Consider the following 16,087-nt stretch of genomic DNA (forward strand, 5'->3'; position numbering starts at 1 on the left):
AAACATACAGAAGAGTTCCCATCATAAGTATATAGCTCCGTGAATTGTTACAGAGCAAACACTCCCAAATCAAGATAGAGAATATTTCTGCACTCCAGAAGCCTCTTTTGTATCCCTCTTGTCATTGCCTCTACTAAAGGTAGCTGTTATTCTGATTTCTATCATTATAATGAATTTGGGCCTGTTTTTGAACTCGATATAATTGGGACCAAACAGCATGTACTCTTTTGTGTCTGGCAAATTTTTTTCAACATTGTGTCTAGGAGATTCATCCATGCTGGTGTATATCAAAAGAGGTCCTTCATTTTCATTACTATGTGGTGTCAGGGAACAAGAATTTCCTGTTCCCTTCAAAGGTCCTTCCAGCTGGACTGAGAATCAAATAGACATGAGACAGATTAACAGGAGAAAATCAAATTTAATTTTATATATGCAAGGAATCCACACAGACACGGACATTCCAAAGACAGGCAAAGTGAAGCATACATATATGTCATCCTGAACTAAAGAGGACAGGGTAGGGGCTGTGGGACTGCACACCTACGATTTGCAAGGCAGTAAGAGGAGCAGATGTTTGCCTTGCCATACAGATAGGTCATTCAGGTAAAATTCATCTCTGCTAACAATCCTTATTCTGGAAGAGGCCCCCAATTTAAATCCATCCTTCTATGTAATTAAGGAACAAAAGTTTCTCTTCAGCCTGCAGAGTGTCAGTTGCCTTCAGCTCAAAGTAGGGGCAGCCTATTTTGCCCTCTTGGGGCAGCCTGCTCTTGATCCCTGCAGTGGCATTGTGTCATATGAAAGGACCACAATTTAGTTATCTCCATCCTTTTCTTGGGTCACATGTTATTGCTGCTGTTATTTTCTTTCCCTTTTAAAAAAATGCTTATTTATTTATTATGAAAGAGAGAGTGAGTGAGAGAGGAGAAAGAGAGAGAGAGAGGAAGCAGGGGAGGGGTAGAAAGAGAGGAGAGAGAGAATCCCAAGCAGGCTCAGTGTGGAGCCTGACTTGGGGCTCCATTTCATGACTGTGAGATCATGACCTGAGCTGAAGTCAGGTGTCAGACACTTAACCAACTGAACCACCCAGGTGCCCTGAATGTTGTCATTTTCTATTTAGTCATTCAGCATTGGGAAAAAATTCTGTCTAGCCTGGCATTTACCAGCCAGCAGGCTAAGTGGAGTGTCATTAATCCTCCTTAATATCCACTCAGTGCTTCTACCTTTCATTCGAATGTCTGAAGGTGACCTTGATATCTAGTACCTATCTAGAGTTGGTGAACTCAGTTGATATTTATCTGGAATAGGTTGGCCAGACTGTGGCTGGAGCTCTCTGACTCAGTCAGAAGCTCAGAGTCCATTCTTCCACGAAGTGTGGTATATGAAAGATAATGCCTCCCACATTGCACTGCTTCTTGGGATATTCTTGTATCAGCCCCCAATTACGGTACTTTCCATGGGAAACAAAATATCCCTAAATGCAATATGCCTCTGCTTATTGTCCTTGCCCTTTAACCTCATTTTCCCCAAGTTTTTTTTTTATGTTTATTTATTTTTGAGAGAGAGAGACAGCAGGAGCAGGGGAGGGGCAGAGAGAGAGGAAGAGACAAAATCCAAAGCAGGCTGCAGGCTCTGAGCTGTCAGCACAGAGCCCGACGTGGGGCTCGAACTCACGAACTGTGAGATCATGACCCGAGCTGTAGTCAGACACTTAACCCACTGAGCCACCCGGATGCCCCTCCCAAAGTTTGTTTTTGTTTTTCTCTTTTGCTAATCATTCATCTTTGAAAGTGTTCCATGAAAAATTTTCTGGGACTAAGTTTGGAAAGCATTTTACATCATACCTACCTCCTTTGTGGAGATTCACAGAGCACATTCACATACTAAAGACTAAAACTTCCTGCTGTAAAGAAAACTACTTTATGTTATAAAATCTTACATTTGCTTCTTTTGTAAATATCTATTAGTACCTCATACAATAAAACAATAGTTCTATAGCATAGTGCTATGTAGAAAACAGCCAGAAGAAATTCCACCTGGATGTTTTTTCCTTTCTAGTGCTATTGCAAGTTTCTGAGTTTCTCCTTGACTATTTTAATGGAAATACAGCAAAAAGCAAAACAGGAAAATTAATCCATTATAAATATTTACTTATCTATATCCCCATTTGCCTGTGAGCTCCTTGAATGTAGTTACCCTGTCTTTTCATCTTTGTATCTCCCAGTTCCCAGCACGGTTTCCAGCACCTACTTGAAGCGTTCAATGAATATTTTATGAATGAATGAATGAGATATAACATTCTGGGACTGCCAGCATTGAGGAACTCAAGTAGAACTGGAAAGCAACCCTAGATTTTAAGGTGTACAGGAGGCAGAACAACATTACGGAAGAAATCCTGAACTTTGGAGTTGGGGTTTAAAAAACTCTGGTTGAATCCTGCCTCTTCCACTTTTTAGTAATGTGATCTAGCAATTTACTTAGATTTTCTGAATCTCAGGTTTTTCATCTGTAAAATTAAAATAATATCAAGTTCCTTTTTATAACCATTGAAAGGATTAAAGGTGCTAGTGTGACTGGATGCATTAAGCATTGCGCTGCACACATAAGTATTCAAGAACAGTTGCTATAATCAGTATTGCTGTGGCTGTTATTACTTTATGTGTGGCACTTGTTTCTCTGGTCTGTCTCTGCCCACATTGGAGCCTACAGATTTTCCTGTGCTCAGATTCTTCTCACATTTGGGGAGGATTGGAAATCCACAGAACTCTTCAGCTGCCACACATGTGGTATCTATCATATTTCTTCCTCATCTAATAATGTCTCCCCTAAAGCCTTGCCCAGGTTCTTAGACTTGATCAGTGTGGCCTCCCCCTCCTGCTGCCAGAGGACCCCTAAAGTTTCTCCATGCTAGCAGAGAGAGTCTTCTCCTTCTCAAATAATTCCAGTGAATATGCATTTCTCACATTGTTACGCAGAAGCTATCCCACCTTGCAGTCTGGTCCTCTGGAAGTTTGGGAAAGAGAACAAGAATGAACCTGTGTGTGGTGTGTGTGTGTGTGTGTCCATGTGTGTGTGTCCATGTGTGGATGCTGGATGCCATTCCTTCCACATGTGCTGTGGCTTTCCTCTTCCCCAAAGCATCACCCACGTGTCCATGAGGGCTGGTCATATAACCTCTCTCTGAGACAGACATGATGCTATTTTCCACAGTGTCCATCCTTTTAAGCAGTTCTTCTCCACTCCCAAAAACCATGTCCAGTTCACATGCTACTTCTACCTAAATTCTTGTCTCTCCTTTGTTTTTATCCATAGCTGCTCTAGCAAGGCTATTTGCCACAAAGCTTATGTTCTGCCGTTTGGAAACTTTTAGTAGAAACATTATTACACATCAGACTTAAAGGTAATGCCGTGTTATTCCTCAAATAAATAAATAAATAAATAAATACAGAGCTACCCTATGACCCAGCAATTACACTACTAGATATTTATTGAAAGGATACAGGTGTGCTATTTCGAAGGCGCACATGAACCCCAGTGTTTATAGCAGTGCTATTGACAATAGCCAAAGCTTGGAAAGAGCCCAAATGTCCGTCAATAGATGAATGGATAAAGAAGATGTGGTGTTTATATGCGCGCGCACACACACACACACACACACACACACACACACACACACACAATGGAGTATTACTCAGCAATCAAAAAGAATGAAATCTTACCATTTGCAACATTGTGGATAGAACTAGAGTGTATTATGCTAAGCGAAATTAATCAGTGAGAGAAAGACAACTATCATATGACTTCACTCAGATGTGGAATTTAAAATACAAAACAGATGAAAATAAGGGAAAAGAAACAAATAATATGAAAACAGGGAGAGGGACAAAACATAAGACTCTTTTTTTTATTTTATTTTTAATTTTTTAAAATTTACATCCAAATTAGAATATAGTGCAACAGTGATTTCAGGAGTAGATTCCTTAGTGCCCCTTACCCATTTAGCCCATCCGCCCTCCCACAACCCCTCCAGTAACCCTCAGTTTGTTCTCCATATTTATGAGTCTCTTCTGTTTTGTTGCCTTCCCTGTTTTTATGTTATTTTTGCTTCCCTTGTGTTATCTGTTTTGTGTCTCAAAGTCCTCATATGAGTGAAGTTATATGATTTTTGTCTTTCTCTCACTGACTAATTTAACTTAGCATAATACCCTACAGTTCCATTCATGTAGTTGCAAATGGCAAGATTTCATTCGTTTTGATTGCTGAGTAATACTCCATTGTATATATATATACACCACATTTTCTTTATCCATTCATCCATGGATGGACATTTGGGCTCTTTCCATACTTTGGCTATTGTTGATAGTGCTGCTATAAACATGGGGTTGCATGTGTCCCTTTGAAACAGCACACCTGTATCCCGTGGATAAATACCTAGTAGTGCAATTGCTGGGTCGTAGGGTAGTTCTATTTTTAGTTTTTTGAGGCACCTCCATACTGTTTTCCAGAGTGGCTGTACCAGCTTGCATTTCTATAGAGACTCTTAAATATAGAGAACAAGCTGAGGGTTACTGGAGTGGTCATACATGGGGGGGGGGGTGGGCTAAATGGGCAAGGGGCATTAAGGAGGACACTTGTTGGGATGAGCACTGGATGATGTTATATGTAGGGGATGAATCACTGGATTCTACTCCTGAAATCCTTATTGCACCATATGCTCATTAACTTGGGTGTAAATTAAAAAGTAAATTAAAAAAAATAAAGGCAATGCCACATTAGAAGGAAGTTCTAAGGAGATACTCACCCCAGTATTTTCCTTAAGGTCTGTCCCAGTACCAGCAGAGAAGCCACAAGCTGCCACTTTCCCCTGTGGCTTATGTGGGCAGCAGCCGTCATTAATGGTGCACTCTTTCCCCCGCAGTCTGTCTTCATGCAGTACCACAGGCAGTCACCACCAGTCAGCTAGAGTGGCAGATGAGGAAAGCCTAGGAGCCAAGCTTGGACCTATTAAGTCCTTTTAGTGCCTCTGCATCCAGTCTCCACCACAGAGTGCGCAGCTAGATTCCTCTTATAAAAGAGACCTGTTTTAATGAATTGCTTTAAGGTGAGGTCCTAGACCTTGCCTGTATATTGGGAAGTGTTTTTGGGCAACACCACTTAGCTTTAGTCTTCAGGAGAAACAAAATTTAAAAAAAAAAGAAAGAAGAAAGCTATGAACAGTAGTCCAATACGGTGTGTCCAGTACATGTCAATTATGTTAGCCACTAGCCACAGGTGGCTATTTAAGTTTAAATTTAGTTGAAATACAATTAAAAACTCACTTACTCAACTGCACTAGCCAGAGTTGAAGGGCTCATCAGGTATGCTGTATGGGTCAGCATAGATATGAAATATTTCTAAAACCACACATATTGCTGTTAAGCAGAGCTGAATTATAGTTCATGTTCTGTATCCTGAGAGGCATTTCTTTTTTACACTTTGTCATCTACTCAACCCCTTCCTCTTTCCCAAAACACATCATGTTGTCCTTTACCACCTAAGCAATAGCATGTAAATGCTAGGGTGTCATTAAAAGCAGAAGCAAGTCTTAAATGAGAAGGTGTAGGAGCAGATAAGAGATCGTAAGTAGATCACTTATCATGCTTTCTCAAGGAAATTGGCTTCTGGCTTTATATGGCGTCTTAGATTCTGCTGTTGAATGTAAAAATAATCTTGCTCCTTTTTTCCTTTAAATTTAGCTACATGTATGAGACCAGAAGCCCGAAATCCATTTTGTGAGCCCCTAGCTTCCTGTTAACGTGATATTAATGGAAGAATCCAACCTATGATTATATTAAAAAAGGCAAATAACTGAACAAAATAAGGCTGGGATTTGATCTTTCTACTGGGTAAATTTAGTTGCCTGAGAAACAGGAGGAAATTATTTCAGTGCCAAAATAATAAAGAACATCACTGAATTTGCTCTTTCTCTCTCCTTCAGGAGCTATAGTTGGTATGATAGGAAAAAGAGGGCTCTGACATGGAAGAGATAGTCATTCATACGATTTCCTTTGATATTTTGTTCAAGTTTTACTTCTAAAAGTCTCTATCAGCCTTTATAATTATCCAGTTAAATTTATACATCCAGTTCTTCTCCCAAAAATGGGTGACATTTGAATGCTATAAAATTAATATGAATGTGATGCGATGGACATAATTGCTTTCTAGAAAACTCTCATCTTTATGACTCACTGTTAGAGACAAAAATGTGAGCCTGGAAGTTCCTAGAACATCGATATATCTGATTCCTTATGCACATTTCCTCAAGAAAGCTGTTTTTCAGGAAATAGCATCTCTGCTGAATTTTTTCTTTTAGTCTGTCTGTTTTCTCAAATTAGAAAGCTCAGGAAATGACTGAAATAATAATTTATTGCCCTTGAGTGATTTGGCGTAGTATATTCTCAAAAAACATTCATGTACACATAGTGTGATTTTGAATCTTATTCATTCGAACCATGGCCTTTTGTGGTTCACATGGTTTTATCTCTGGGTTTGCTGGGCGTGTTAGCTCCACCATCTGTAACCCAGCAAATGCTCAGGGTTTGAAATCCTCAGAGTGGGGACACTGGATTCCCAGACCTCTCAACTTGCTGACGAGGCTACTGAAACACAGTTGCAAAAATGACTTGAGCTGCCTGAAAGTAAGGGGAAAAAGAAAAGTGAATTTTTAAACACTGCTAGAGCACAAGCTCATTAATGCACACACTGTGCCGTAGAGATTTGTTAAGATTGAAACAGGGTTGAAGTTTGCCTTTGCATCATCTAGAAAGAAAGTAATTGTTGAGCAAATTAAGAATGTAAATCATTTTATAAGAAATGGTCAAATACACAGGTTTGGAAGTCCATTAGACCCAGGCTTAATTCCTGGCTCTGTCACTTACCAGCTATGACATTGGGGCAGGTTACTTAACTACCACCATGAATCTCATTTTTTACATCTGTGGCACAGGGCTTACAATTCTTTTTTTTTTTTTTTAAATATGTGAAATTTATTGTCATATTTGTTTCCATACAACACCCAGTGCTCATCCCAAAAGATCCCCTCTTCAATACCCATCACCCACCCTCCCCTCCCTCCCACCCCCCATCAGCCCTCAGTTTGTTCTCATTTTTTAAGAGTCTCTTATGCTTTGGCTCTCTCCCACTCTAACCTCTCTCTTTTTTTTTTTCCTTCCCCTCCCCCATGGGTTCCTGTTAAGTTTCTCAGGATCCACATAAGAGTGAAAACATACGGTATCTGTCTTTCTCTGTATGGCTTATTTCACTTAGCATAACACTCTCCAGTTCCGTCCACGTTGCTACAAAGGGCCATATTTCATTCTTTCTCATTGCCATGTAGTACTCCATTGTGTATATAAACCACAATTTCTTTATCCATTTGTCAGTTGATGGACATTTAGGCTCTTTCCATAACCTGGCTATTGTTGAGAGTGCTGCTATAAACATTGGGGTACAAGTAGGGCTTACAATTCTTATCTCAAGAGATTGTTTCAAGGATTAAATGCAACAGTATATATATAGTTGGTTATTAGCATAGTTAGCATTAGTGGCTAGGGAGGCAAGTTCTTTTTAGAAGAGATTTATAGAGAATCATATGCTTGATGAGGACAGAAAGTATAAATATTCACAGCTTTTCTCCCTTTCCCGCCCTCTTGGGAAGATTCAGTGTTTGCGCTGCCAAAGGGGGAGCTGACAGGGGAAGTAATGATTAAAGTTGTGAGAGGAGAGAAACCTAGAGGGCAGATTAATTTACAAAATAAAGACTCTCTATGAAAGAAATTTTTAAAAAAGGATCTAAAAGCCTGGGAGACTGAGAGAGAAGGGTGCTGCAGGTTTTATGGGGTGGACAAAAACAGGGTGGGGGGCGGCTGCAGTCAGACAGACATTCAGGGGAACCAGGTGTATCAAGAAAATGTTGGGAAGCGTTGTATGCTTTTTTTGGAAAGTCTACTTAAGTAGCTGTCCCATAGGGGAGGCAAGCATGGCAGAGTGGGTAAGGGCCCAAATTCTGGCCCTGGAGTTCTGGGTTCAAATTCTTGTCCTTACTCTGTGCCTGGTTAGCCAAGTGCAATTGTTGCACTTCTGTGAGCTGTGGTCCTGTCCTGGGAAATGGGTGTCCTACCAACACCTACCATGGGATTCTCTTGAGGATCAGGTGAGGGATTCTCCTGGGGATCTGATGACTTAATGTCCAGTGCCTGTCAGATATAGAAGAGCTTGATAAATGTTACCTGAACTTCCTGGTATAATTTCTAGAAAGTACAATTTGCATTTATTGAATGCTCATTGTAGACTAGGCACTCTTCTGAAGAATTTATGTGGATTCATTCATTTAAAGCTCAAGACAACTCTACAAGATAGGGACTATGATTATCCCATTTCCACATTATAAAACTGAGGTAGAGAGGATTCCAGTAATTTGCCCAGAGTCATACAAGTGAGTAATACTTGTATTAGCCTCAAATGCTCTCTCTAATGCTTCATCCACACTCTTATCCTCTATGCCTTTCTGCAGTTCCTTTGTGGGTGTCTGATCTTAAGATAAACAACCCCTGGAACAGTTTGTCTCATTTTATAAATGCTGAATTTATATTCAAAAACCTTGCTACTCAAAGTGTGGTCCAAAAACCAGTAAGATCAGTGACAGAATCAAAAGCAGAATCGGAGGCCCCACCACAGACTCTTGAAACAGGAACTATGTTTTGACAAGCTCCCCATGATTTATGATCATGATTTATGATCATGTTAAAGTCTGAAAAGTGCTGCTCCAGAATATGAACCCTTGGGCAGATGGACTGGCTTAGTGCTTGCCACCTAAGAACAGATTTATTCTTTTTTTTTTTTTTAAGATTTTATTTTTAAGTAATCTTTACACCCAGTGTGGGGCTTGAACTTACAACCCTGAGATCAGGAGTAGCATGCTCCAATGACTGAGGCAGCCAGGTGCCCCGAGTAGATTTTTTCTTGATCTAAAAGTATACCAAGGAATATTGAATACGAAATAAATTGATGAGTCCTAGTGGAGTAGCATCTGGTTTATCTTCAGCTGAGTGAATGAATGCCTGCTGCCTCCAGCATCCAGCACAGTGCCAGGCACGTAGCAGAAACGTCATACATATTTCTTGAATCAAGATGGAAATGTTGTGCGATAGAGATATCCAGCACACCAGCCTTCCCTGGATGTGCTGTGACATTTAAAAAGGCCAAGTAATGCCAAAGCAAGCAGAACAGTGATTATGCACTTATTCTTAACACAGTTTTAAGACAAGCTCTGCTCAGTTGGTTCCCCTGTGAACTCAAGCTGATTCTCTTCCCTCTTGAGCTCTCTATTGTCTTGGCGTTATTTGCAACTCATTCAGAACCTAATTAAGTTTCAGGATCAGTTTGTCCTGTTAGAGAGTGTGGATATGCTGAAGTGGTGTTTTTTTTTTTTTTTTTTTTTTTAATATAACTTAAATTATCTGAGTGAAAGGACAATTATAATTTGCTTCTAAAATTGGCAAAAAGTCAGCTTTCATCAAAATAATTCTCAGCAGACATTAGTCTCTGTAAAACCAAGGTATTGTACGAAAGGCAACAAAGAGGATTTAAACAGGCCTCGGAAAATGTATTGATAATCTGGTCATATTAATCCTGTTCTCTAACAGAGTGTGAAATTAGTTGTTTACTTCACTTATCTGTGTCTGGAGGTAGCTGATCACTCGTTGACAGAGCCATATTTTGTGATCACCTTTCAGCAGTGAGCTTCTGCTGGGCCAAAGCCAAGCAATTCGACTTCACTGTCTATGTAGCACCTCCAAAGTCAAGGTCAGGACTATTGTTCTCTGGGCAGCCAGAGGAACTCATGAACTCCAGTATATCTGCTCAGGGCTTTCATTTGTGCATGGACATGAAGGTAAGCCAGGACGCTAGGTATAATTGTGAAAGGTTAGGAGTTTTATCTTCAGTATCTACATCTTACCTAAATGCTGTCTTCCACTCCCCATCTGAATTGAAGGTTTGTACTGGTTTCATCATCAGTCTACAAATATTATCAAGATGAACATTATTGGGGATACAGTAAACTATAAGAATAGTCTCTGACCTAAAGGAGTATGTGTGTGTGTGTATATATATATATATATATATATATACACACACACACACACACACACACACACCAGAGACTAACCAGTGAGGTGAAATAGACCCTGTTCATATTCTGCCCAGATCCCTTTATCAATTTAGTGGATCCATCCCCCAGTGGTGGTGAGTGTTGGCTGTTAATGGCTCACAGCTGCCTCTTTTCTGAAGCATTGACTACTCTTAGCCAGTGGGGATAGGGACCAAAACTAAGAGGTTATGCTTTCTCTACCCTGGCATTACTGACTTATATGGGATTATATAAAAGGCCAGACCTCTTTCCATGAGGCGGACAAACCCATGTTATAATCCATGCTAGAGAGCCCCCCGTTGGAACCATGCTTCAGCGGTTGGACCTCTACTGAGGCTACTTCCTTGCTTCCTTCACTTCCTTTCTATCCTCTGCTCAGTTAATCAAGTACATCTGAATCCCTGTTTCAGTCTCTGCCTCTACGATGCCCAACTTAAGACTTGTAGGAAATTAATACTACCCATAAAACTGGTAGAACAAAAGGAGGAAACAGTATTACAGTTTACCAAAAGTAAACTTTGGTAGAACAAAAGGAGGAAACAGTATTACCAAAGTGCAGTGAGAGCTATAACCTTGGAGATAGAATTGCCTGACAGGACCATGGTCATTCTGGGAATTTCCACTGCTAAGGAACAGGGTAGGAGTTAGGAAGAAATATTCTCTCCCTCCCTTCCCTGGGTCTACATCCCTTTAGTCAAACCCAACAGGTGTCTTAAGTCTATATGAACTGCTGTCACAAAGCACCATAGACTTGGTGGCTTAGGAATAACAGAAATTTATTTCTCACAGTTTTGGAGTCTGCAAGTTCAAGATCAGGGTGGGCTTCAAGAACAGCATGCAGGTGAGGGTTCTCTCCTGCATCACATACTTCTCATTGTATCCTCATGTAGTGGAAGGGCCTAGGACACTCTATGGGATCTCTTTTTTAAGAGCACTAATCTCATTCATAAGGGCTCCACTCTCATGACCTAATCACCCCAAAGTCCCCACCTACTAATACTATCACCTTTGGGGGTTAGGATTTCAATGTCTGAATTTGGGGAAGGGGGTGGGTGGACACAAACATTCAGACCATATCAACAGGAAAGTAGCCAGCAATGAGCTGGCAGTCAATACAAGTCAGTGTCTGAGATACCTAAGTAAGAGAAAAAGGGAGACGAATCAAAGAGGAAGGAAGAAATAGGTAATGACCAGCATAGCAGCCTTGGACAATCACAAACTTTTTTCTGTCCTTCATTCCAACCATCACATTGGCACCAGATTGATCTTCATCAAATGCTTATTTCATCATGTTAATTTTCTGAGCTTTAAATCCTCCAAGTGTTTCCCATTGCCTAAAGGAATGATCCATAAAATTTCTGGATTATGTACCCCATTGATTAAAAAAAATTTCTAACCATGTGCCCTGGTTCATTTGTGTATTCATTTGTAAACTATTTAATTTCCTATCAACTAATAAAAAGCTCTGAGTACTATGTAGGATATATCATTAATGATTATATGCACAAATTATGTATATATTTCAAGAAGATTTCTTAATAACAAAAAAAACTGTGGACAGTTTTTGGCACCTGCAACTGGATTGTTTTTTGATTTTTTAGAAAGAGAGAGCACGCACGCAAGTACGGGAGAGGGGCAGAGGGAGTGAGAGAATCTTAAAAGGGATCCATGCTCAGCACGGAGCCCTGCTGAAGCTGACGCAGGGGTCAATCCCATGACCCTGGGATCATGACCTGAGCCAAAATTAAGAGTTGGATACTCAACCCACTGAGCCATGTGGGTGCCCCACATATTGTTACCATTGTTTTACTACCTGCCTTGTGAATGTATGAGAGTTACTGGTTAATGTATTTGAATCTTCAGATAAACTACTGATTTGGAAGGTGGCTGTATGAATAGGTGGAGAGTGCTATGCCCAGAAGTTGTGGGCTGCAAAGACAGAATGCATTTAAGGTGGCTAGTAGAACTTTGATTTTAAAATAACAGTGGGAATCCTAAAAGAGTTTCAGTTGGCAGTGGGAAAATGAATAATTTAATACTGAGAGCAGTCAGATTACAATAATAATAGCTCTACTTTTGGAGCACCTACTGTATACCTGGCATTATGCTAATCACTTTACATACATTATTTCATCTGCTTATCATAGCAACTCTTCAGACTAGGTATTAAGTACCCTGCTCACGGTCACACACTTAGTTAGCAGAGAAGCCAGAATTTGAACCTGGAAGGAACTACATGTCTCCTTGATAGAATCTTTTTTTTCCATTATACCTCACGATTAAGACTAGACATTAGAGAAGATGTCTCTGTACAAAAAGCTTGTGTTCTATATAAAGGAGTCAGTGGGTCAAGAAAGTGGATGGATGAAAGGGGCCAATCTGAAAAGGCTATACACTCTATGATTCTAACTATATGGCATTCTGGGAAAAGGCAAAACTATGGAGACAGTAAAAAGATCAGTGGTTGCCAAGGGTTAGCGGGGAGGCAGGAATGGATAGAGAGAGCACAGAGGATTTTTAGGGCAGTGAAACTACTCTGTATGATACTATAATGGTAGGTCCATGCCATTATATATTTGTCTAAACCCACAGAATATGCAACATGAAGAGTGAACTCTAATGTCAACTATGGACTCTGGATGATAATGATGAGGCAATGTAGGTTCCTCAGTTGTAACAGATACACTCTGGTGGGGCACTTTGATGAGGAGAAGGATACGCAGGCGGCGGAAGAGGGGATATAGGAAATCTTTGTACCTTCTTCTCAGTTTTGCTGTGAATCAAAAAATAAATTGTTTTGAAAAATGAATTATTTAAGAAAAATAAAATAAAACAAGAAAAAGAGAAAAGAGATGGACACAGGCATGAGTCTACAAGGATAGGAGCTGTTAGAAGAGATAATACCTCCTAGAGATAGGAAAGACCACTTAGAACAGCACAAGGGAAATGTGAATTCCAAGGAACCAGTTAATGCATTGGGAAAAGCAGAATTCAGGAAGACATTGATTGAAGAATGAGCTATCTTTATCAAAAAGTTGATAAAGTCCTCACAACATACTTCCAACACTACCTGAACACAAAGCCATGTTACAGTAGTCTATTCCTTCTTTTTTTCCCACTGTTTTTTTAAACTTGCATCTCATATATATATTCTCTGTCTTCTACGTTGCTTTAATAATTGGTCTACTCACAACGTGTAAAATTAGAGGGACAATTTATTAAGCTGTGCATTTATGATTTGTAAATTTCCTATACATGAGTAAAATTTACTTAAAAATAGAAGGAAAATATGATTCTTTATGGAGGTTGAAATAAATCAGGGATAGTATATTCACTGATCCTTAATAGATTCAAGCATTCTCCAGCTAAAGGTATTATGAGTAGTAAAAACAGCTCTGGGCTAGGGGATAGAAAACTGGCATTTTGGCCCCAGTTCTGTGATTAGAATAACTGTGTGACATGGGTAAGGTGCCAGTTCTTTCTGAGCTTGAATTTTCTTATATGTAAAAAAGAATGTCCACAAATCCTTGTTAATGTTCAGTATGGTTGAACATAGAGCAACTCTTGTCCTCAAGCTGATCCCATAACAGATACTAAAACAGAACTGTAATTCTTCCCCAACTGTAAATTCTCCTTACCTGATATTTAAGAGTGGAGCTTGGAAAACATTTTCTAAAGAGGGCCAGATGGTAAATATTTTAGGCTTTGCAGGCCATGTAGTCTCTGTTGCAACTACTCAACTCTGCAGTTGCACTGAAAGCAACCACACACTATATGTAAATGAATGAGCTTGCCTGTGTTCCAATAAATCTTTATTTACTGAAACAAATGGTCAAGCCACATTTGACGCAGAAGACATAGTTTGTCCTTTCCTGTTCAAGGACATGACTTTGTGGCAGTCAATACACTTTCCCTTCAGTATATATAGGGGAAAACCAATGTTCATAATAATTAGATAAATAGGGCACTGCAGAGTTGGAAGTGAAAGGAAGGAAGGAAGGAAGGAAGGAAGGAAGGAAGGAAGGAAGGAAGGAAAAGAAAAGAAAAAGGAAAAGAAAAGAAAGAAAGAAAGAAAGAAAGAAAGAAAGAAAGAAAGAAAAAAGAAAGAAAAAGAGAAAAGAACAGAACAATGGAGGGAGGCAGGAGATGAGAGAGAAAATGAAAAGGAAGGAAGGAAAATGGAAGAAGGATGGAGGGCAAGAGTGGAGAACTTTGTAAAAGAGCATTGGGAGAGAAGATTGGGTGTATCTGTCATGAGGGTGGGGCATTGTCAGATTGGAAAAGGCTTGGCTTTGGCATCGAGCTAGCAGCTAAGTTTGGAGAGACTAGCTGGGGCATGCACGTGTGTGTGTGTGTGTGTGTCTGCCTGCGTGTGTTTGTGTGTGGTGTGTAATACTAAGGCACACTCGTCACCTTGTGAAAGAGGTGGCATGGTGTACTTGAACCTAGTATGGTGCCAGGTACCAAGGGGAAACTCACTGAATATTTGTGGAAAAGGGAAGGAGAGGAGGGATTGCCCTCATTTTATAGATGAAGAAATTCCAAGCCAGGGCCCTGATGCTGTGTGAGGTTGAGGAAGTCATTGCTGTTTTCCTAAGGAATCTGCAAGGAAACAGAATTCAAAGAGAAGGACATTGAATTTCACTCCTGAGAGAAGCTTCCAATATCTTCACAGGTCCAATCCTCCTCAGAGAAGGTGGAAAGTGTTGGTGGCTTCTGGGGGATTCCTGGTAGCCCAGGCCGCCATGAGGCCAAGTGTTACCATAAAGGTTATCCTGTGGAGATGGGAGAGGGGCCTGCAGTGCTTATTTTGGCTCCTTTTGCCATGAGTTCAGAATCAGAGGCTGTGCTATTCCTATCTCACAGTCTCCCTCTTACTTTCTTCCTTTTGATTCTGAATTCCGATGTGGCGGGTAAGAGGGATGAAAGCTGAGGAGACACTTCTGCACTTGGAGCACAGAATCAGATTCTGGGCCTCTCTCCTGGAGCTGGCTGGCTATCTTGAGAAGATGGGCCAGGGTTTAGGAAAGGGAAATTTGGACTGTGTCTCAGGGAGGACGATATCCTCTCTGTGCCATCACGTAGAAGAAGGAGACCTGGAGTTTTAGGGAGTCTTAGAAACTTGGGATGTGATTAAATTGATTAGCCAGCAAATCTGTAAAATTTCACACAATCCACGCACTTAATATAGAGCTGGATTACGGTTTGCACTAATTCATTAATTTTGTTTCACAAGCTAAAAATTTTGCTATGCAAATGTAAGCAAATCATATAGAAAAATAACGTTGTTAGCCAAGTGCACCAGCACCTGTTGGGGTTTTTCTCTGTTTCTTTGGTTTTGTTTGTTTGTTTGTTTGTTTCATTGGAACTGTGCCACTGGGGTGAAAAGCGAGGTAATAAATACATTCAATATTAGAACTTGTGTATTGAAAAAGATTCTGAAAGATGATTGGAAGGCTTTCTCCTTTAACAAATACTGTGGTGATTGGCATGTCTTTTTTCCTCTTTTTCTTCCTAAAACAGAATGAAGAAGATGAGCAACATTTATGAGTCGGCTGCCAATACGCTGGGAATCTTTAACAGCCCCTGCCTGACCAAAGTTGAGCTGCGTGTGGCGTGCAAAGGCATTTCCGACAGAGATGCTCTTTCCAAACCAGACCCCTGTGTCATCCTCAAGATGCAGTCCCATGGGCAGTGGTTTGAGGTAGGCATGTCCAAGGCAATGGACTGGAGGGTTGATTCAGAAATGTTTTTGCATTTCCTTTCTTCAGGTGGTTTATTTTGATGAGATAGAAAATTCTTGAAATGAATACAATCATATTTCTGCTTGCATTGTGATGCTTTGATGCGACTGCTTTAATGCTGTGGATATTTTGACATTTACCCTTAATCTTTGTG

At 40.2% G+C, this 16,087-nt stretch overlaps 1 protein-coding gene across 2 annotated transcripts in view; it reads left to right on the top strand.

Moving 5' to 3' along the window:
- Positions 1 to 16,087, top strand: part of CPNE4 (copine 4) — a 672,331-nt gene that overhangs the window by 300,253 nt on the left and 355,991 nt on the right. For both annotated transcript variants that reach the window (XM_042956642.1, XM_015539940.2), the window contains one exon: positions 15,713 to 15,893. In XM_042956642.1, coding sequence (XP_042812576.1) covers positions 15,713 to 15,893 — 181 coding nt within the window. The remainder of the gene's footprint in view (positions 1 to 15,712; positions 15,894 to 16,087) is intronic.

Source organism: Panthera tigris, chromosome C2 (assembly GCF_018350195.1).
Source record: "Panthera tigris isolate Pti1 chromosome C2, P.tigris_Pti1_mat1.1, whole genome shotgun sequence".
NCBI classification, from domain to species: Eukaryota; Metazoa; Chordata; class Mammalia; order Carnivora; family Felidae; genus Panthera; species Panthera tigris.